Source organism: Mytilus edulis, chromosome 13 (genome assembly GCF_963676685.1).
Source record: "Mytilus edulis chromosome 13, xbMytEdul2.2, whole genome shotgun sequence".
Lineage (NCBI taxonomy): Eukaryota > Metazoa > Mollusca > Bivalvia > Mytilida > Mytilidae > Mytilus > Mytilus edulis.
Genome location: NC_092356.1, coordinates 20,748,218 through 20,772,578, shown reverse-complemented (window position 1 = coordinate 20,772,578; position 24,361 = coordinate 20,748,218). Strand labels below are relative to the sequence as shown.

Here is a 24,361-nt window from a genome sequence, read left to right as displayed (position 1 = left end):
TTCAAAGAGACATCAAACCGAACTAAGAGCAGAAAATAGCCAAAGGCCACCAATGGGTCGTCGACACAACGAGGAAAATTCCGCACCCGGAGTCGGGCTTTAGCTGATTCCTATGCAAAAATGTGAATTCTAATATGACGTCCCTATTACGCTTTGTAAACAAAGCCGTGTTCTAATGAGCACATGCGCACGAACCTACTGTGTATATTAACGTTATTTCCATCGTTAACCTAAAATATATATATTTAAGCAGCTATCATAAACTTTTATTATATATTATAAAACAACATATATTTACCCTGCTCGTAGTTTTTAAACTTATCAAATATGAAATGTAATGTACAGACTCCTCGGGGAGGAAACGGGAAAAGCCAAACATTTTTACGGTATTCTCGTACGCTTCGACCTATAAAAATACTGTATTTGTCCTATTAGAATCGAAATAATTCCTTCGTGTCATGCTCTATGCATATTTTAACATGGGTAGGCATTATATTTGACCACATTTTACACCTCGCTAACGCTCAGTGTAAAATATCGACAAATATAATGCCTGCCCATGTTAAAATGAGCATAGAACATGACATGAAGGAATTATTTCTTAACTAGTTCAGTGAAAATAGATATCATCAAGGTCTTCTAAACTTTTTTCATTTAGCAGAGTCCATTTTCTACAGCCAAAAGGTTTTAAAGATAGTAAGGTGGGTGACTAGTGGAGCATTTTTTATATAATCTGTGATGTTAAACGTCCAAGGTCCCAATTATTTTAAATAATAAACTGTGGCAGATTATCAAGCGTTTGGTGGTAGGTCAGGACACATGCAGCTGATTTTATCAATGGTATGCCTCGCCTACAATAGTATTGAATAATAAGATGTTTAATGTATGTGTGCCGTCTATTCTCTATAGTTAAGACTAAATTTTGGGTTCGAGGTGTAAAGTTAACCGCGAAGTTGTGTTTACGTCATCTTGAATCTTAGTGCACAAATTCATGTTTTAAATTAAATACAAATTTGTATACAGATATCTTTGTTGCATAATCGGGGTTAAGCTGTGGTTAAATATGGTTGGTTTTTTGTTAAAGTTACTAGTATCTTACTTAGAAATCATGATTCATTGCATATACTACACGAGCGACGACTTTTTATTTCTCTTAAATTCAAACCACATTTGACCCAACTGATCACTATCATGTTATAATACATGGTAAGCATCCTTGAAGATTACCAGAGCAGAAATCATCTTCCTGTTTCAATATTAAAACTTCAAACTGAAGAACTTATGACTACTGCCAATGAAAGCACTTCAATTATAAACACTTATTTGCATATTTGATAAAAAATTTACCATGCAACTGAGAGATGAATTATGAGTGCATGCAAACAGTACTAGCAGTTAAAGGAAATGATTTTATTTAAAATCAACAAAACACTCTGTGGTAAACCAAAAATATTTAAATGAATAGCGATAACACATTTTTTATAATGTTCTAAATAGGAAACCTGCACTTTATATATTATGACTGGCTTGTTTATATCTAATCAATATATACGCTGGTATTATTGGTAGCTTTATTATCATATGCATATTTGATTATAATTTGTTAATGAAAAAATATAAGTTTTAGGTTCTGCTATACATTGTAATCTTCCTTTCTGAGAAATGGACTGACGAACATGTTTTTCACTACAACTTCACTTAGATTTTATTTAATCTTTGTTTGATTATAAACTTTACGAAAATGAAGACTGCCTTTGTATTTCATTTTTGGAACTGCGATGCATTGTTCTCGTATTTTTCCCGCTCCGAACTAACCCGAATAATGTCAGTCGTTATATTCCGCCGATCTCCGTCTAATCTCCGATTGCCTCGATAGGCAAAAGGCCGCTAGAGGCGTAGAATTATTCGAGTAAGCTCCTAACAGAAGTTTCCCTGGAAACATTGTTATTAACAATGCTAGTATATCAGTTCCCTTAACTCCGTTTAAACGTATAAAGTACTTATTTCTTCCAGTTTGAAAAAAAAATATGTCATGATATTTGTTCCATTTGGAACTAATACTCTAACACATTATCATGCGCTTTTTGAGAAACAACATATTAAATTCCGACATCTATTACCATTTTATCACTCATTTGTCTGCAGGAGATATAATCCTAGATACTGTGGATTCATTTATTTTCGTGGGTACCAATTTTCGTGGATTGAGGAAAACTTGCATTTTCGTGGATATATAATTTCGTGGTTTTGGCAAAGTCTGCGTATATTCGTTTAGGAAATTTGTAATTGGTTGAAATTTTAAATTAGTGGTTCCCGTGAACACACGAAGTCCACGAAAATTGGTATGCAACGAATAATAATGATTTCACAGTATACTGCAATATTGTAAGGAGGTCCAAATTATGTTTTTAATCTGACATACTACCTAATTTCAATTTAACTTTTCTCTATAATGAATTATTATAAACCTTGCACACAAAGTATGATTCAAATATTTGAGCCAATTTCAAGCTACTTTTGAAATCGTATTACTTTACAAAAATTCGAGGATACCCGTCTACTTTCGTTTTTAATATACCTCTCATGCAAATCATGTTATAGACTTTTTGTCTTAATTATGGTTCAATATTGTGTTTCTCTTTCGACTATATTTTGAACAGATAGGACATGTAGGTGGGCCTTGGTGGGGTATTCAGTTTGGAAAATATAATAAAAAATAAAATAAAACAATAATTGGTTCTGAAATATAAAGAATAGAGAGTATGGGTCGTAATAAATCTTGAAAAAAAGTTCTAGTTAAAAAGTAACGAAATGAAAGGCCCCTTATATATAGATCATCATTTGATGTAATTTCTTTTGGATAAATCTCTCGAAATATCATTCAAGATAATCGAAGGTGATATATGATACACACTATCTAATTAAAGTACAAGGAATAACGTAAAGTTGTATAATTCACACCTTTTAAACATATAAACATCACGATGTAAGATTTAGGTGTGTTTTTTACTGACGGTGTTATATTATTTTATCGTGTAAAAACATTTATGCATTTTTAGAAGTATTTATTGTACCCTTTTAAAAGTAAAACGGATGTAAACACATGGGTTAAATACACTAGTAAATTATTATAACTCTATCCGTCCAATAAATAATTGCAAAAAAAAGGAAAAATAAAAAAACTAACTAATATCCATTCTGACATATAGTACATTTTGATATATATTTTTGTAGAGTAATACGCTAAGAGGTTAAAGTTTAAACCTGGATTTACTTAGGAGGAGTCCTAATTTCTACTAACTTGTGTTTTGGAGTGTTTTACCTATTGACATCTATAATATATTATGGCTCATTAACAAATCACCGTACATAATCAATCATTTTATCATAATTGTGTACACTTTTAGTGTCTAGAGTCAATAATAAGAGCGTTGCACTTTATAAATGCATGTTCAGAAATGACTAAATATTTCACTCGAAAATACCAATCTAACAATCTGTTTTGATTGTTGCGATGATGACTGTTGTCCAATTCAGCTAAATCTCGTGATATCATTTAAATAGACTTGTAAAGAAAACGAGACCAAATCGACCTTTTTACCTATTTCAGTGTCAAAAGTCAATCTTATTTAAAAAGCGTTGCACTTTAAGAAAATACATAATTATCAAAAAATGAATCAACATGTTTCTAGAACAACAATAATTTGTTTTGATAGTTTGGATGATATTGTCGGCGCGTGAAATAATAATGACTAACTAAAAGGAGCCCAAATTTGGCTATGACCTGTACATGAGTACATGTATCCCTGTTTATAATTTAAACAAAGTATAAACAAACATCATGATAAAGGAATATCAACATGAAAGTAACATACACATCGTCATAGGACCAAAATAAATCGTCACTCACAAGTGTTGGTTATATGTGTAATAATATTGAGAATGTAAACGGGGAATGTGCCGAAGACACAATAACATGATGAAATTGCACAAAACGGCTCGATGCCATGAATGGGGCCTCAACACACCTTGAGGCGGGCTTCAGCTGGCCCCTAAACAAAAATGTGTTGCCTCGTCCAGAGGTTCATTTAATTCTAATTGAATTCGAATCGAATTCGAAAGCGATAAGCGAATTCGATTCGCATTCCATTCGAATTCAATTCGAGTTAAATGTCCGTGTGAACGAGGCATTAGTTTAGTTCAGCAACACGGACGTCACTCACACGGACATTTAATTCGAATCGAATGCGAATCGAATTCGGAAATCGCGTTCACACACTCTTCTTTTTTAATTCGAATTGATTCGAATTGGCTAATTTGATTTATCTAATTCGCATTAGAAATACGCTATTGTGAATACGAATTAAAAGTTAACGTCGTTTGGACAATAAAGCGAATTTGACGCGCATTGTAATTCGAATTAAAATTGACGTTAGGACGTAAAACGTTTCGAATGCGAATTAAACTAATTCGAATTAGTTTATGCGAATCGAATTCGAAATACGTGTGAACTCAGCATAAACTTGAATCCATTTAAATGTAGCAAAATTGAAAAAAAAAACCAGCCGTACAGTGACCTATAGTTGTTAATTTCTGAGTCATTTTGGTCTCTTGGGGAGAGTTGTCTCATTGGCAATCATGTTACATCTTTTATATATATATATAATACTAAAAAGCCCATAGTCTCCTGACTTACATGTATGACAGATGGAATAAATGCGACGGATTTAAACATGTTTTGTGAGATCTTAACACTCCCCTTAACCTGGGGTTCGTGTTGTTTATTCTTTAGTTTTCTATGTTGTGTCATGTGTACTATTGTTTTTCTGTTTGTCTTTTTCATTTTTAGCCATGGCGTTGTCAGTTTGTTTTAGATTGATGAGTTTGACTGTCCCTTTGGTATCTTTCGTCCCTCTTTTAGCCAATGTAAAATTAACAAATGACCATCAATACGTATATGTAAATCTTTGATATTGAAAAAAGAAAGAAAAAACTTCTATTGAAAGACGCAGAATTGTTCTTAGTATAATTTTGTTTATTCAAAATGTCTGGTCGGGTGTTTTGGGTGTCTCTTGATGTGAACATGTATAACACTATTTCACAGTTTAATTTTGATCACAACATAAACAATTCCCCTAAAAATAAGCTGAACAAAACCCTACTTTTGTCGGCAATAAGTTGACGAAATCCTCAAATCCCACTAGAAATGACCACCCAATAAATTTTATGAAGAAACACGTTTTGTATGAAATATATAGGAAACAGTTATAATTATGTGACAAATACTTGTAACTGCGCACTGTATTGAAGAACGTACAAATGTACGTGCTAGGTATAATTAGATGTCCAGTCTACTAGCGATTTTCCTTTAAACGCGAATTCAGTGTATGTGTACATAAGATATATAAACAGAAGATGTGGTTAGATTGGCCTACTTACTATCGCATGCCCTTATACAGAAAATTTATTTCGAAATCAGGGCGAATTTGACGTTTGATTTTTAAATTGCAAAATCAATGTACGGTGTTTAGATAAAAAGACTGTACACAGTTTTCTCCTAGATTCCCAGGAATTCAACATTGACTGGTCTTTCAAAAGGTCAAGTGAATTGGTATACTTAACACTATTTTATTATAAACAATGAGATTTCTTAATCGTTTTAGATAAACGACCGACTAGTTTTGAAAAACTTCTATTTAAGTTTGTTTGATATCGAATTTTATACACTGTGTGACAGTTAAAATGGCTAATGATATACAGAAATAACAAGTTTCTGAGGAGGCAACACATGATTTGTTGTAAATAAACATGAGGATACAATTCATCATGTCCATTAAACACGAATTGTGTTGTTTTGGTTTCTCCAAGCGACCAGAACATACTTCATCTCAAATATAGTGAACAGCCCATTTGCATTAACCAACATTGTTCATCTTACACTAGCTCGCAGTCGTTATTTAATAGTTATCCCACGATGACGCGGTGTGTCAGTGTAAGATCACCCCGATGGCCGGAGGCCAGAGGGTGATCTAACACTGACACACCAAGTCCGAGTGGGATAACTATTTTACATCCCAGCTGTTTTAGATTAGACGAAAAACCATTTATAATTTATAAAATCTAGTTTAGAACGCCACACAACCATTATAATATACTTTATACAATACTGTATGATTTATACCCTTTTTGACCCCCGAACACGATGAGTAGATATCAAACAATGTCAACTCGCCCCATTGGCCAATCGGCCCAACCTATATCGCCACTTTATGAAACAAATCGTCCCACTTATAAAAATATCTTGCTTCCTTTAAGTATGTTAAATTACTGACAGTTTGTATCCAGTCGTCCTGGTGTAGTGGTTGTGTCGTGGCTTGATATGCTAAAGGTCTTGAGTTCGAATCCCAGAATATACACTGGATTTTTTCTACGTGAATTTTGATAGATAGTCTTTTCCGGATAATTGTATATTTAATTATAAGTTTTATAGTGGATTTGACATTCCCGCCAAAATGTTACAGAACAAAGGAAAGCATGCATAACAAAGAAACTCAAACTGGGGTGATCTGGTTGGGGTGATCCGGCTCAGATCACCCCTGTTAGAACAAAGGAGCTAGGATGTAAATCATTATATTTAATTTGAATTCTAATCAAGCAAACTTATCAGGTTGTTTATTGTAAGAATGACTAATAGATGTAATATCCTATGACCATGATTACTAGTATATAGTGGAACGTTGTATATCATTTTTTTTCTATTTTATATAGTTGATTAACTAATACTACTGGTAGATTTTAATCTGCAATACGCGGAGAGATTAGTAATTTCCGTTCAGTCGAGGACTAGAGACTATACAACGAAATACATTAACCTACTCAAAATATGTTAAACAGTACAAACAAATTAAAGAATCATAGTGGTATTATGCAAAATATACATGCAGCCTGCCAATTAAAAAAAGAACAGTCTTGGTGAACAGCGATGCAATGTTAACTACTAAAAATTAAATATCAATTTGCTATGAGACACAAAAATTAACCAGATAAGAAATAAAGAGAATATATATACTTGTTTATATTGCGGTCGACCTTCTGTCTGTTGATGATTTAGTATTTTTTTATTAAAATAAACGAGAGATATGGGTTAAAGCGACGGTTTTTTTTTCTAAAAAGATATTCTGATGCCCAATTTGATAGGGAACAAATATCCCGGTTAAGCAGATGCTAAAAAGAGTCCAGATTTTCCCTATGCAATATAGTGTTAAATATTGAGAAAAAAAATAGAAAAAAAATAGATCGATAGAGTTGAAACTATTGATCGCAAAAACACAGAGATAAACCAACTGGAAATTAAATGTTTGCTCCCTAATGGTCTGTGAGGGTTATAAAAACATTTTTGGTAACAAAAACTGGCACGGCATACTGTCATATATGTCCGCATGCATATTAGTCTGTCTGTACTATTGCAGAAACTTTGGAAAAAAATGGAAAACAACACGTTTAATAATTTATTGACAAAGTGATTATGATTTTTTAAATGCGATAATAGATCGAGTTACCTTACAGATCAACCATTGAACTTCCAAAAAAGGAGGGGGGTTGAGGTTATATGTGTGTGTCTGAGTCATATTTTTTGTTGTTGCACAAAGTTGGAACATTTTTTTTAGTTTTCCGACGCTGTCAATCAACTTTGTTTCATCAAAATTTAACATTTTAAGGTTTGAGGAAAATCTGAATTAAGAATATTTTTAACGTCATTTGCTTAAAACACAATATTTGTTTTTTGTTTTGTTTTGTTATCAATTTATTTTTAGGAAAAAAATCATCATACTGTCTCCCAACCCCCTTGAAATTAAATGGTCGTTCCCTAACAGTCATTGACATGAGACTCATTTTATACATTCGCATAAAAAAATCTGTTACAAGTGACCTTGCCAAAAATTGCATTAGAGATTTAAGAAACTAAAATATAACTGCTAAATGTTAGTAACTATAGCTGTACGAGCAGTGTCAAAAAGGCGGACAAAATTAACGGACGTGACGAGAAACTCATTTCGTACATGTATTGGTACAAATGTACGTACATTGGGTGAAATAGTAGTCGTAATTCCTTACCTTACTTTAAAGTTTGCGTCGCCTTTGCTTGTTTATTGAATACAAGTCAAAAACAGTGTTTTTATACTTACATTATAAGTGTAACATGAGGTTATCATTTAGAGGAAAATGTCAACAAATCTAGCTTGGTTTTTCAAAAATGTAAAGTTTATTGATGCACATGCATCGACTAGGTGTAACCAAACTGTAAATTCATTTCTTAATGTGGCGTATAAATATTCGCATACGCTTAAATCAGTAATTCGGTTTTCACACATATATATCTAGATTTCGCGCCTTTTTCTCTTGTCGAGAAAAAATTACTGATCAGTTCGACACGTATATTTTGCATTCACGATATGTAATTGCAGTTATATCTTTTTCTGATTGAACATTTTTATATTTGTAGAATTCCTTCCATTGTTCGGAGACCCAGAGACCACGATTTACATGATTTACATGACCAGAGTTGTCACAATTTATTTCTATTATTTATTAAACTGATCAGTACAATTTCTCATCCCAAATTGCTTTTTGTTTTATTTACGTATTATTAAGACAATTTTTATGTTCGTATGAGTATAGCGAAGAAGAACATAAAATAGTTATTCATATACAAGTAAAAAGGGGAAAGTAAGTAAATTGAAAAAAAATTGTGCATGTTGAAAGAAATTATATTACAAAATATTGTAAAGACTTTTGCGTTATCTTCTGAGATTATACTACAATGTTTAGATCATTTTAAGTAAGTCTGTGGCATGGTATAATTGGAAATGGCACAATTATAAAAAATGAATCAAACGACGTGGATATAACTCACTATTTTGCACTAGGTAAAAATCATATCTTATGATGAACGTCGTATGTATCCAATCCAAAACAAAAAAGAGCCCCTCTCCCCAAATTATAACGATATACATTGACTGCCATTTCTAAATAATAAAAAATTAATACAGAACTTTAACAAAGACGACGAAGGTGGTAGGAGCTTTAAATTTCCTTTTTGCGTAATTTCATATTACAATAGTAAAGGGCCAATTTCTCCGATATGTGTTTCACTGACAGGTTCAAACTTTATAAGTTGTCACATCCTATTGGAAATTGATTATAAGAGAAGCTCTAATACTGTAATTTTTACGAAAGTATAGGAAGGAAAAGCAAAAAGCAAATCAATATTCACAACAAAAACTCGTAAAATAAAGATACAACGTAACATCAGGAACATGAGAATAAGAAAACAAAAGGCGGAAACAATAACGAACCATTTACCCCGAAAACACTAAAAATATATGCATTTGCGTCAATTACCTGCACCAGCGAGTTTGCTGCTGCGAATGCATGCATGACTGTGGGTTTGTTAGATAGTATTCTTATATCATCCGAATCAGATGAATCCATCTTCTAACTTGCAGGGGTTTGTGTTATCATATTCTTGAATACTGAAAACATTGAAAATTGGCCTGTACTTGTACTACGTTGTTTTATTAATCTTTTTCCTGGACATTACGTGCTATCCGTTATAGCAAATATCTGTCAAAGATTTGGAGAAAACAAAAACCTGCCATGGATTAATAATTTGTTTGCCATTTGTATCACATTCACTATCGATAATGAATTTGCATAGATCTAGGAAACACCATACATTTAAGTCTTACACATATACTACGTCAGGGATTTATTAAATTCAAACCGTCTAGCTCGATAGTACCTTGACCCATCTTGTAGACCTTATTCTAGATTATGTAGTTAGATATTGCATTTAAAATTCAAACTAATAATATATTTTTAAATCGTTCTTGGCCTACATTTCATCCGAAAAGGCATTATGTCATAATTTCAAGTACATAACACATTTACAGGGACATTAGTTGTCAGTTCGACATGTTCACATGTTTGACTTAAATTCTCTTATTTGATTTATAACATACTAAAACGTATATCTAAATTACTATAAATCAAAATGTTTAAAAGTAACAATTAGCAATGCATGGACTCTTTATAGATCGCTATGCTATATCCACGTTTCGATTATTCAACATCAAGATGACCTCCGTAAAATCCTAAATGGCCATAGGACTTAATGTAGACATGAATATAAATATATATACACACCCACAAGCCAAAACTTTATTTAGTGGTCTCCTTTAAATTTATTATGTCATAAATTAAGAAAATATGCTGATCATTGTTTCACGTGTATAAAATGTTTAGTTTTTGACAAATTCATTCAACATAATAGCATTTCCCAGTGTCTAGTTGTTACCATTTTAATGGTGTCATTGTATTCATTTGCTTAACTGAACACGCAAAACACATGCGTAACCAATCTCCAGCTAAGGGTCAAACTTAAGGTCGCATGCATACGGATTCAAATGTTAAAAACTATTTACAAAGTGGGTCAATAATATGATAAATTTTATCTTAACTTAATTGCACTTGGAAATATGAACAAAATCTTATAGATTCAGTATATAAAAAGTAGAAGATGTGGTATGACTGTCAACAACATAACTTTTTAGGTCACATTATACAATAAGCTTTATCAATAAGAAAAACCGATACTGTATAGTCAGCTTTAAAAGGCCTCGACATAACAAAGAAAAAGTGCTTATCGAGCATAAAATTTCAATTTACATGTTAACATATCTGTGTTTTTTGTTTTGTGTTCATAAATATGAAAAAAGATGTGATAAGATTGCCAATGAGACAACTGTCCACAAGAGATCAAAATGACACAGACACTACCAACTATAGGTCACCGTACGGCCTTCAACAATGAGCAAAGCCCATACCGCATAGTCAGCTATAAAAAGCCCCGATATAACAATGTAAAACAATTCAAATGAGAAAACTAACGGCCTTATTTGTATATAAAAAAAAATGAACGAAAAACAAATATGTAGCTCATAAACAAACGACAACCACTAAATAACAGGCTCCTGACTTGGGACAGGCACATATATAAATAATCTGGCGGGGTTAAACATGTTAGCGGGGTCCCAACCCTTCCCCTAACCTAGGACAGTGGTATAACAGTACAACATAAGCACGAACTATAAAAATCAGTTGAAAAAGGCTTAACTCATCAGATGGACAAAAATACAAGTGGACGTGGCCAGGTACTTGTACATCCCGACAACAGAAAGACACTAGGAACAGATCTGAGAGTACTCGCAGTTATCTGAAAGCTAGTTCAAAGCCACTAACAACTAATAAAAACATCATGCATCTAAGATTTAACTATCAATCCGTACACATTCAACATCCAATGGATTTAGTGTTAGGACGTCATAAACAGTCTGAGAAAAACATGACCTTGTGCAATGCCAAGTTACAGGTATCGACAGATTGTAGATCTATGAATGTGTATATGCATATAACATACTAGTAATATTTAGTTTGCTTTTAATTTACCGATAACAAAATCAATATTTATACCAATAAAAACAATATTCAATGATCTTATTACAGTGTTGAGTTGGTAACCTTTTGGGATAAGTTTATTTAAAGGATAAAACATATCTTGTTTGTATATAGTGTTGATACTTTTAGCCGCGGTCTTTATTATTAACTGATTTTAGAAAGGTTAATATAAACATACAGACGGTTTACGTATTTTAACTTTATTGCTTCCATATGTGAACTTGTATCAGTACTCGGGGTTTAACATGCTTTTTGTCTTAACGTGATTATTTTTTATTATGTGTTCGTAGATCCATTTGTGTTTATTCTAGAGAATCTTAAGCTTAATGTGCTCCCTATACATTTGATCTCAAGTAATCTTGATGGTGGTTATCCAATAAATACGTATATTTTACACCGGAATATGTATATTACATATTGTCGATACTTTGGCTACGATGTCCCTATCCCTGGAGTTGTGGAATACTGTTAACTGTAGTTGAGTGGAGGGAGTAAGGTTGAGGTTTTCTCTGTGTAATCAAGTCGTGGTGGAAAGTTTGTAATCATGGGCGTACGACATTTGCACCGATTATGAAAAAAAAATAGATATTTCATTTCTGCCGATTTTTAAAATATAAAATATTTCATTTTGCGCCGATTTCATTCTTACATTTATAGCTAATGCAGCAGATTGCGAACCGGCGTATGGATTCATTTTCGAAATTATTTCAGTTCATTTTAGATATGAGAAAGAACATGACCCAACATATATGAATTATATTAAAATACTGGAATCTAAATGTCTTTTTGGATAAGTTTTTTGCTAATTTTCTCTCTAAGTAAATAAAGATGAAAAAGCCAATTTTAGACAAACACAAAAATCATTGCATTTTTTTATAACCAGGAAGATTTGGATAACTACCAATACATCAACTTCGGACAATATGTTTTAATAGCTATACAAAACAATTTGTCAATTCGTCTATCTAACCTCTTGTATTTCTCTGTCATCATTTAATTTTATTGCTACATGTAGTATGCAGGTTTGTAATGTTGGAAACCACCTTAACGATAACAAGTTAATCCGTCGGACATAAATCCTTTTTTTTTTATATAGATACTGTTTTAATAATATACTTTAGAATCTTATTTAGTAGGCAGACCTTGCTATTTAGGTTTAAAGTAATTGGCATTCTTTCCGATATTTTATCTGGAAAAACTACCTTTTGTATATACAATATACACCAGACGATGGACAGCTTCGAAAAAAATATAAATCAACTTTAGACAATATAGTTTATGTGCTATAGTGAACATTTATTAACCCGTCTATCTAATCTTTTACATTTCTATGTATGTTTGTCGTATTGGAAACCACCCTTGACTTTAATCCGTTTGGCATGAATCCTTTTCTATAGATACTTTTTTTATATACTTTAGAATGTTATTTAGTAGGCAGTTTATGTTTTAAAACTGCCAGGACCTTGTTATTCAAGTTTAAAGTAATTGGCATTCTTTTAGATATTCTATCTGGAAAAAGTACCGTTTTTATGTAACACAGAAGATGGACAAAAAAATTAAAAATCAACTTAAGACAATATGGTGTATGTGCTATGGTGACAATTTGTTATCCCGTCTATCTAATCTTTTACATTTCTTTTACAAGTTTGATTGTCGTAATGAAAACCACCTAGACGATTACAAGTTAATTCGTTTGGCATAAATCCTGTGCCTTTCTATAGATACTTTTTAATGTACTTTTGAATCTTATTTAGTAGTCAACTTATGTTTTAAAACTGTTACTGCCAGGACCTTACTATTCAAGTTGAAAGTCATTTTGGAACCGCCTTGAAAATTACGAGTTAATCCGTTGGACACTTCGGATCCTTTTCTTGATATGCTGTTTCGTATACTTTTGAGTCACAATTATGTTGTAGTCAGTTAAGAATTTTAGGTTTTGTACTAACTGGACCTTGCTAATAAAGTTAAGAGTTTTGGTATTTCGTTTCCGAGATGAATTATTGTAGCCGGTAAGAAAGTTTCCAGTTATATATGATTTACGACTCGTAAAAATTCGTTCATTCTACATTGCAATATTGTATATCAATTATCTTTTACTTTTATGTACAGTACGTGCGTAATTTTTTTGATAACATGGATATAGGTGACACTGTTCGAGAAAGATACGTAAAATATCTTTGAACGATTTGATATCAAAATAGACTATAAACTTCATCAACAAAGCTGTCCGTATCACATTAATACACGGGTAATAATATACAAAGTCAGTTTTGACAACAATAATGTGCATGACTAAATCTGAAAGTTATTGGCAAAACTATGCGTATATATAAACTTGCAACTAGGAAAACAAATGCTCTTTCTCTTTTATTTCTGATCTAGACTTGTGCAAGAGAGCGAATACATATATCGTTGTGTATTCAAACTCATAAGTTTGGATAAACCGACAACGCCATAGCAGGAGTTGACGAAAACAAAACCAAAATAAAAATATAAAAATAAGAAAATAAGAAAATTGGTATGATTGTCAATGAACCAACTCTCAATCAGCGACCTAATGCCGTAGAAATAAACATTTTTTTATACAAAATACTACACAAAAGACAAAACGAAACGTACCCAAAACTAGTAAAAATGTATTGATTACAGTAACTCCTACTGCACTCTTAAGCAGTGAAGAAAATCATTGTTTCAATGTGATCACTGAAAATTTCTGCTGAAAATGGTCAAGCTCATTTCGACTTTTTTACACTCGAAACGTTATCTTTAACCAAAACAAAACAAATTAAGGCAACTAAACAAAACTAAACAAATATAAACAAAACAAAACAGGAAACAAAACCTCCAGAAATAGCATTATATAAATAAATACAAAACATATCAAATTAAAATGAATATGTGTTTTATACATGTATAATTTGATGTAATACGCAGATGTATGGATATCTGCTACCACATTAATTTTGCGGATTTTTACAGAAAATAAGAAAACTATATATCATATCATTGATATTAAATTTTGCTGCCATAATTATTTACGATAAAAGGTACTACAAATTGCGTTTGAAAAAAGATCGGTATATTCAATATATATCTTACCAAATCCTACAGGGAAAATGAAATCAAATTGTTGTCAAAACGTACTTTAAAATGAAGTCTATTACCCAAGTTGATAAACAAGACTCATCAAATCAAATATGTAAGTCAATACATAGATAACAATTATATTTATTTACTTTAAATTAATAGATAGCCATAATGTCAGGCTACCAAATTGATTAAACCTTTTTCATGGCGATATAGGCATGTTGATTTAAAAGTTATTATATACTGCCTTTCGCCATGCCTTGAAAAATTGGCGGACCATTTAAACTGATGCCAACCAGTTTAAAAATGTGGACGCGATATTGAAACTTTTCGCACGACTTTTAAATTGGTGCGCATGACCTTTCACATGCGCACATGAATGCACAAAACTATCGCAAATGAGTCTATTCGTTTTGATTTAGAACCGCAGGACTGTGATCCATATTAAAATAGTGAGTGGCATGAAACTGAATGTTGCAGTTTATTAAAAATTTGGTGGTAGTCAGGACACATGCAACTGATTGTTCCGATGGTACACATATGCATCGCCTTCGATGGTAGGGAATATTATGCTTCCGGTCTGTGTTCCCGTTTTTTCTTTATACTGAAGGTGGCATTCTGGTTTGAGATGTATAGTTCACCACGAAGTGGTGATCACATCAACTTAAATTGTAGTGCACATGTTTTAAATGTATGCCATAAACGAATTTGCATATAGATTTCGTGGTTGCATAATCGGGTTAAGCTGTGGTTAGAGATTGTTCAGTTTTTGTTAAGGTACATGGATACTACCACGAGTTTATGATTTATTGCATACATTCACCAAATGATCAACGATTTTATATTTCTCTTATAAGAGGATTCAAACCACATTTGACCCAACTGATCATTATGTTATCCACGGTAAGCATTATCCTTGAAGGTTACCAGAGAAGTTCGTCCTGTTTAAACATCAAAACATCAAATTCGAAGAACATATGACTACTGCTTATGAAAGCACTTAAATTTTATATTCGTTCCATTTGGGAATCATCTTATAACATGTATAAAGGAACTTATATTCTATAACACATAAGCATGCACTTTTTTAAAAACTACACTTTCAATTTTCACATCGATTAACAATTTTTCACTAAAGATTGCACTTGCGCTTAAATACACCATATTTTAATCAATATAGCTGAATTACAGACTTTATTATGGTTTATTCCCCTAGAAAATGTAAAATATGACAGTTTTACACCTTTTTTGTCTGCAGTCGATATAATCATTAATATACTGCTACACGTTTTTTTGTATCTTATGAGAAGTTCCAAATTATGTTTTCACTCTAGTTAATTTATAACCCTTGCACTAAGTATGATTCAAATATCTTAGTATATTTCAAGCTAATGTTAAACTGTTTACTTTACAAAAACTACGAGAAAACATGCCTCCTTTCGTTTTTAATATTTAATAAATTGTTACAAAGGATGGTCTACAAAGTTAAAAGGCAAGGAAATGAAAGACCACTTATCCTGACCCTCATACTAGTATGTAAATCATTATTTGAGGTTATATTTTTTTTTATAAATATCTCGAAATATCATACACGATAAACGAAAGTGATATATACATACTATCTAACTTAAGTACAAACAATAAACGTAAAGATTGCATAATTCTCACCTTTTAAACATATAATTATCAGGATATAAGATTTAGGTGTGATTTTTCTGACGGTGTTATATTATCTTATCGTGTAAAAACATAGATGGATTTATTGTATATATATCTCGTAAGTATCAAGCCAGGGGACAGCACTCGTCAGTCTATGTTAAATAAGTTAAACGAAGTAATAAGGGTGGAATTTCTTGCGGTAATTGGAACTCCTATTGGTTGTACATGTGGAATTATTTAGATGCTTCTGTGAAAACAATTCAAAACAAATAGCAAAAACAAAAACAAAACTTGAAAATTATACCACTGTCCATCCCATGAATACTTTCAAAAAAGTAAATTTAGAAATTAAAAAACAAACTTTTATCCATTCTGATATACTTCATTTAGGTAGAACAACTTCTGATATTTTTGTAAAGTAATATGCTAAGGTGTTAAACATATATTTAATTAGTAGGGGGTCTTGTTTCTACTAACTTGTGTTTTGGAGTGTTCTTCCAATTGACATCTACATCATATATTGACTTATTAACAAATCCCAATACATAATTAATCATTTTATCATAAATGTGTACATTTTCATTGGCAAAAAGTAAATACTCAGAGCGTTGCACTTTAATAAATAGATATAGGAAGATGTGGTATTAGTGCCAATGAGACAACATTGCATGTATAGAAATGACCGAATACTTCACTAGAAAAAACAATCTAACAATTTGTTTTGATGATGTCTGTTTTCCAATTAAGATGAATCACGAGATATATAAAGGACAAGTACAGAAAACGAGACCAGATTACTGGACAAAAATGAAACTTGTGTTTATATCAACTCAAAATAAAAACGCTTCACATCAAAACTACCCTGCCCCTGCTAAAATAAACACAAACAAAAACTATAAAATTCTATCTCTATTGGCCAGCTAGAAGATACCACACAATTATTTTATGAAAAAAATGTGTTTTTATGAAATTTATAGAAATAAAATATGTGTGACAAATATTTTTGGCCGTGTACTGCATTCAAGAACGTACGTGTTATCTACTATAAGATGTCAAGTCTACTCACAAGTTAGCTCTACACGCCACTACAGCTTGCAAATGTATATGTACATTCTTTACATGTATATATAAAAAGAAGATGTGGTATGTTTGGCCTACTGATTATCCTAATACAGAAAAGTATTTCGAAATCAGAGCGAATTTGACATTTGATTTCTATATTGCAAAATCAATGTACACTGTTTAGATAAAAAGAACGTACACAGTTTTCTCCTAGATTCCCAAGTATGCTACACTGACTGGCCTTTCAAAAGTTCAAGTGAATTTGTAAACTTAACAATAATTTATTGTAAACAATGAGATGTCTTAATCATTTTAGATAAACGACCGTATGTTTTCAAAAACTTCTATTCAAGTTTGTTTGTTTTCGAATTTTCTTACATTTTGTGACAGTTAAAATGGCTAATGATGTCAATACGTAACAAGATTCTTAGAAGGCAACTGACATATGCCGTAATGTAATTATACATATGGGTACAACTCGTAGATTTTGGTGGGGTTTTAATTTCTCTTAGCGATAAGAAAATAGACAATATCTCAAATATAGAGAACAGCACATTTGCACTTACAAAAATTTTTCATATCTAGCTCGCGTTCGTGATATTAGTATAATATATAGACTGATATACTTCACCGTTCGGCCTTCAACAATGGATAAAACCAGTTTCGCAAAGTCAATCATAAAATACATCGAAATAACAAATGTTAAACTATTCAAACCAAAAAAAAATAAAATAACAGCCTCATTATTGTACACATTACTGAACTAAAAACAAAACAAATAACTTTACAGCAACAAAAGGCTCCCATTGAATAACATGATTTGAGACGGGCACATATACGTAATCAGAATTTGGCGGGACTAATCTAGTTTGGAGGTGCACCAGTTCTTCCCCCAAAACTGGGACAGTTGTGTTACTGTACATCACAAGAAAAAACTATCAAAATCAGTTGACATTGTTGTCTGTCTGCAATATTGAGGAAACTGTGACAAAATAATAATGTAATTTTGTTTTAAATGAAATAAGGAATCAAAATTTAAAATCACAAACATAATGAACTCCTAGGAAAATAAAAAAAGAATGTCTCTAATCAAATGGAAAAATCAAAAGCTCAAACACATCTTGATAACAAATGTAATATTCCTGAATTCGTACATGCATTTTCTTATGTATATATGGTTGATTAAACCTAGTTTTAAAGCTAGGTAACAGTAAACCCCTCACTAGTATGACAGTCGCATCAAATTTTTCAAATTACCATACATATCACCCATTTGTTACATTCATTCATTTCATTTTATATAATTAAAAACGATGACATTCTCTTAAAAGTCACCATGCCAAAATGGAAACGCATAAGAATTAAAGAGAGTAATTTACTTAATGTTTGTAACTAGCGTATGTACGAACAGTGTCAAAAAGGCGGACAAAATAAACAGATGTGACGAGAAACTCGTTTCGTGCATGTATTGGTACAAATGTACGTATATTTGATGAAATAGTAGTCGTCATTCCCTTACCTTACTTTAAAGTTTGCATCGCCTGTGCTTGTTAATTGAATACAAGTCAAAAACAGTGTTCTTATACTTACATTATAAGTGTAACATGAGGTTATCATTAAGAGGAAAATGTCAACAAAACTTGCTTGGTTTTTCAAAAATTTACCGTTTGTTGATGCATATGCATTGGTCAGGGGTAACCAAACTGTTAAATTATTAATCATACAATTTAAAAGGTAAAAGTCGTTTATGTAAATTTGAAACAAAATAGTGCATGCTGAAAGAAATATATAAAGAATGTATTAGTTGTCTTCTGGGTTTGATACTACGGTGCTTGCATGAAATCAAGTAAGTTCATGGTATGATTGCAAATGACACAATTTCAAATAAAGAATAAAATGGCATGCATGTAATATACTATTTCGCACTAGCATTTTTAGCAGAATATTCATCATTGCTGTATACAGTCTTTAGAACAAATAAAAAAAGCGCTCCCTCCCCCTATATGACCATAGAAATTGAATGCTGGACTATGTTTGGTCAAGGAGTCTATATATTTCATTTAATTAAATATAATCAAGGTTACATGTAGGCAAAACGTTGCAGAAATGGTATGTCAGATATATTTGAATCCATGGTATTTTAAGTTTTCTAATCTATGGCGGATTTCTAGTTTCCAAATCTATGACAAATTTTCTGCAAAAGATATACCAGCCAATAAATATCTGACAAATGATTTTAATGTTTCCTCCAACAATTCGAAGTGTCAAAAGGTTGAGAACGAGCTGCATTAAATTATATTCAAAGTTTGTATAAGAAAAACTGATCAAAGAACTACGACTAGGAATATTTATCACCATTTGTGAAATGAACACAGACTTTAGGGGTAAAATGATGGGCACCGTAGTAATAAGCATTTCTGACTATGTGCATGGTACACGATAAGCCCTTCAATCAAATAAATCCCTTAGCAACCTAAAAAGCAGTTTGAATTTTCTACCGAATATTCATTTGAGCGTCAATAAATCTTTTTTAAATGATGACGATTTTAGTCATAGTCCTGTAATGAATAATGCCATGTCTGATTTTTACTGACCAGCACAGATATATATTCGACATACAAATGTATATATACATGACCAATGTAAATGATTTGAAGAAATCTTTGACAGATTTGGGTTTTTTTCTCAAGTCCTCAGAAAGATTATTTGATACAATATAACAGGTAGTCGCAAACATATCCTTGTAGCTGACAAAATTCGATTATTTATGTTAAAAGAAATTCAAGAGTACTATTACCAAAGAGATAACAAAAATAACAAGATTTTTTTTTAGAAAAACGAGAAAAGCAAAAAGCCAGCCAAAACGCAGAGTAAAAACTCGTAAATTCAACAGACAAGATAAGACCAGGAACATGAGAATAAGACAACAAAGAGCGGCCAGAAACAAATACGAAAGATTAATCCCCGAAAACACCCGATTTTCCTGTTACGAGTGCATGAATATAAGTTTGTTCGATAGTATATTCTTTTATCATCCGAATCAAATGAGTTTGTCTTCTAATTTGCAGGGGTTTGCGTTTCCGTATACTCGAATACTTAAAACATTGAAAATTGGCCTTTACTTCTACTGCTTTTTAACGAAACCGTTGTTTTTTATTCTTTTTACCGAAAAATACGTAAAGGTTATATTCGGAATATTAAAATCTGTCATAGATTTAGAGAAAACAAAAAAATGCCATAGATTACTAATTTGTTTTCGTTTGTGTGACATCACATTCACTATCGATTAGAAATTTGCATAGATCTGGAACACACCATAAATTTGACACATAAACGTCAGGGATATACTAATTACAAACCAGATAGTACCTTGACCCGTCTTTAAGACCTTATTCTAGATTATGTTGTTAGATATTGCATTTAAATTTCAACCTAGTAATATATTTGATCATTCTTGGCTTACTTTACTTCTGAAAAGGTATTATGTACCCCATCATAGTTTCAATAAAATTGAGATAGAAAATGGGGAATGTGTCAAAGCAACAACAACCCGACCATAGAGCAGACAACAGACGAAGGTCACCAATGGGTCATCAATGTAGCGACAAGCACATTAAAAAGACATTAGCTGTCAATTCGACATCATCACATATTTTGACTTTTAATTTTCCTATTTGATTTATAACTTACTTAGTATTGACGGCCAAGTCAAAAAATCATCATCGATATTTTTTAGCTTGTTTAACAAGTGATTGCTTATTGAATAATATTATTTCTCAATTCCGCTGTTAACAGTAAGCTGTTATTTACTGTACTAGTATTAGGAACCAAAACAAAATTCTATATTAGTTGTATTTTCACAATCACAAATATATTACCCGGTTAAAACATGTACGGTATACAAAAGTTCAAAACTATTTATAAAGTGGTCAATAGTACATTGTATGATAAAACTCAATCTTACTTAATAGGCAACTCATTTAAATCTAAATTATCCAGCAAGTGGAAAACTCAAATGTACTCGGAATAATTGAAAAAAAATCTTATTAATTCCGTATATCAAAATCAGAAGATGTGGTATGATTGTCAATATTTTTTTTTTAATTATGTCACATTCTAAAATAAGCTTTAACCAAATAAAAATCCAATACTGTAAAGTCAGCTTTAAAAGGCCTCGACATAAGAATGATCATGCTTATCCAGCACAAAATTTAATTTACCAGTCTGATTTTTTTTGTCTTCATAAAACATATCTTGTTTGTGCAGTGTCGATACGTTTAACCACGGTGTTCATTATAAACGACTTTTAAAGTCTAGTTTAAACACAGACGGTTTACGTATTTTTGCTTTATTTATTCCATATGTGAACTAGTATCAGTACTCGGGTATAACATGCTCAGAAACCAGAGTTTAAGTATCAGTTTATGCAATATAAAATTGGTAAAACGAAGTCTACTCAATATTGGGAGATATATACCCTTAATTGTCTATATGAATCCTATTTTGGCACACTAACACAAGTTGACACTTGCTGCCACAAGGAACGTCAGATGCTTAAAATACACAATGTGCATGACAGTTTGTACAAACATGCACATTATTAAATCATCAACCCTACATAAGATTCGGGTAATATCCTATAACCAGCCGGTATATTTAGAGTAACAAAGAACTCTACCTTTTTGAATCTTTGTATTTGTTTTTGGCAAGTTTTTATTACTTTTTTACTTATTTTATAATTTTTTTTTATAATTTCGATTCTGTCCAGTATTTTTGTCGGTATTTGTAGTATAGTTCTAAGTATTTTAAAAAAAATCTTCCAACATTATGATTACCTCCATTAACTTCAATTTCAATGAGTGAAAGTTAATTCCGTGCAATTTGCTAAATACAGGAGATTAATATATTGAAATAACCTGTGTTTTTTTAAATAGTTGAAATATTCAGTTTTTATTTAATTTTCAATTTAACTATTAAAATTGATTCGAAAGGTCAGTTATCTTGATTTATAATATATATTCGAATCTAATCAGCAGACTAATTTCTTAAAATTATAGCCAGACCGTACTGATTCCATATATGAACTATGTTGAACACATCTATCCCATCGAACTAGAGATTAAGGATACAGTTAAGTCGGCCTCATATCTTGACTTACATCTAGAAATTGACAATGAGGGTCGGTTGAAAACAAAACTTTACGACAAAAGAGATGATTTCAGCTTTCTAATTGTGAACTTTCCATTTCTAAGTAGCAACATTCCAGCAGCACCTGCATACGGGGTATATATCTCCCAATTGATACGATATTCCCGTGCTTTCATTTCCTATCATGATTTTTTTTATAGAGGTTTGCTGCTCACAAGGACGCTATTTAACCAAGAGTTCCAAATGGTGAAGATGAAATCATCCCTTCGTAAATTTTACGGACGCCACAACGAGTTGGTTGACCGTTATGGAATAACCGTTTCACAAATGATATAGGATATGTTCCTTTCGTCGTAACTACAATCCCCTTCCCTTTCACGAATGTGACCTACCGAATTAGACTATTTACCGGATTTGTTATAACATGAGCAACACGACGGGTGCCACATGTGAAGCAGGATCTGCTTACCCTTCAGGAGCATCTGAGATCACCCCTAGTTTTGGTGGGGTTCATGTTACTTATTCTTTAGTTTTCTATGTTGTGCCATGTGTACTATTGTGTGTGTGTTTGTCTTTTTCATTTTAAGCCATGGCGTTGTCAGTTTATTTTCGATTTATGAGTTTGACTATTCCTCTGGTATCTTTCGTCCTTCTTTTGAAAAGTATGCGTATAGACATTTGCACCGATTATGAAAAAGAATAGATCTTTCATTTCCGCCTATTTTTTAGATATAAGATTTTCATTTTGCGCTGATTCAGACATTCTTTCATTTATAGAAGAGTGCATTAGATTGCGAACCGGTGTATTGCTTCACTTTCGAAATTATTTCAGTTCTTGTTAGATATACATGTAAGAAAGAAGTTGACCCAAAGTAAATGAATTATATGAAAATGCTAAGTAAAAATGTCTTTTTGTGTAAGGATTTTGCTCATATTCGTTCTTCCGAAATAAAAATGAAAAAAGACAAACACAAAAATCATTGCATTTTTTTATAACCATGATAACCCAGAAGATTTGGATAAACATGAATAAATCAAGTATGTGTGTGAATATTCAATTTCAATTTGTTGTATAGCAAACGACCTTATTGATAACAAGTTAATCCGTTTTACATAAATCCTTTTTCTAAAGATACTGTTTTTTATACGTTAGAATCTTATTTAGTAGGCAGTATATGTTTTAGGTCTGTTACTGCCAACACCTTGCTACTCAAGTTAAGAGTGATCATGATTGGTTTTCGATGAGATATTCTATCTGGAAAAACTACCAGATTTATATAACCCAGAAGATGGACAGCTTTGAAAAGAAATATAAATCAACTTAACATGCTAAAGACAATATAGTTTATGTGCTATAGTGACAATTTGTAAACTCGTCTTTCTAATCTTTTACATTTCTATGTATGTTTGTCGCATTGGAAATCAAATAGACGATAATACGTTAATCCGTTGGACATAAATTCTTTTTCTATAGATACTTTTTTATATACTTTTGAATGTTATTTAGTAGACAGTGTATACTTTAAAACTGTTACTGCCAGGACCTTGCTACTCAAGTTAAAAGTAATTGGTATTCTTTGAGATATTCTATCTAGAATAACTACCGTTTTTAGATAACCAAGAAGATGGACGGCTTTAAAAAAAAATCACAAATCAACTGTAGACAATATAAACATCTGCAGTTTATGTGCTAAAGTGACAATTTGTAATCCTTTCCATTTCTATGTACGTTTGTCTAATTAGAAATAACCTAGACGATAATAAGTTAATCTGTTTGGCATAAATCCTGTGCCTTTCTATAGATACTTTTTTATGTACTTTTGACATTTAATGTTTTAAAACTGTTTCCACCAGGACCATGCTATTCAAGTTTAAAGTATTTGGTATT

At 31.7% G+C, this 24,361-nt stretch overlaps 1 protein-coding gene across 6 annotated transcripts in view; it reads right to left on the bottom strand.

The window, feature by feature from the left end:
• LOC139500056 (uncharacterized) overlaps positions 1 to 24,361 on the bottom strand; it is a 59,045-nt gene that overhangs the window by 13,925 nt on the left and 20,759 nt on the right. The window contains exon 1 of one of the 6 annotated variants that reach the window (XM_071288769.1): positions 18,916 to 18,957. The exons of 3 other annotated variants lie outside the window; for them this stretch is intronic. In XM_071288769.1, coding sequence (XP_071144870.1) covers positions 18,916 to 18,942 — 27 coding nt within the window. In that variant the 5' untranslated portion in view covers positions 18,943 to 18,957. Of the gene's footprint in view, positions 1 to 8,186; positions 8,229 to 14,616; positions 14,641 to 18,915; positions 18,958 to 24,361 lie in introns of those variants that run through there. 2 more of the 6 variants (XM_071288775.1, XM_071288770.1) reach the window with 2 other exon arrangements.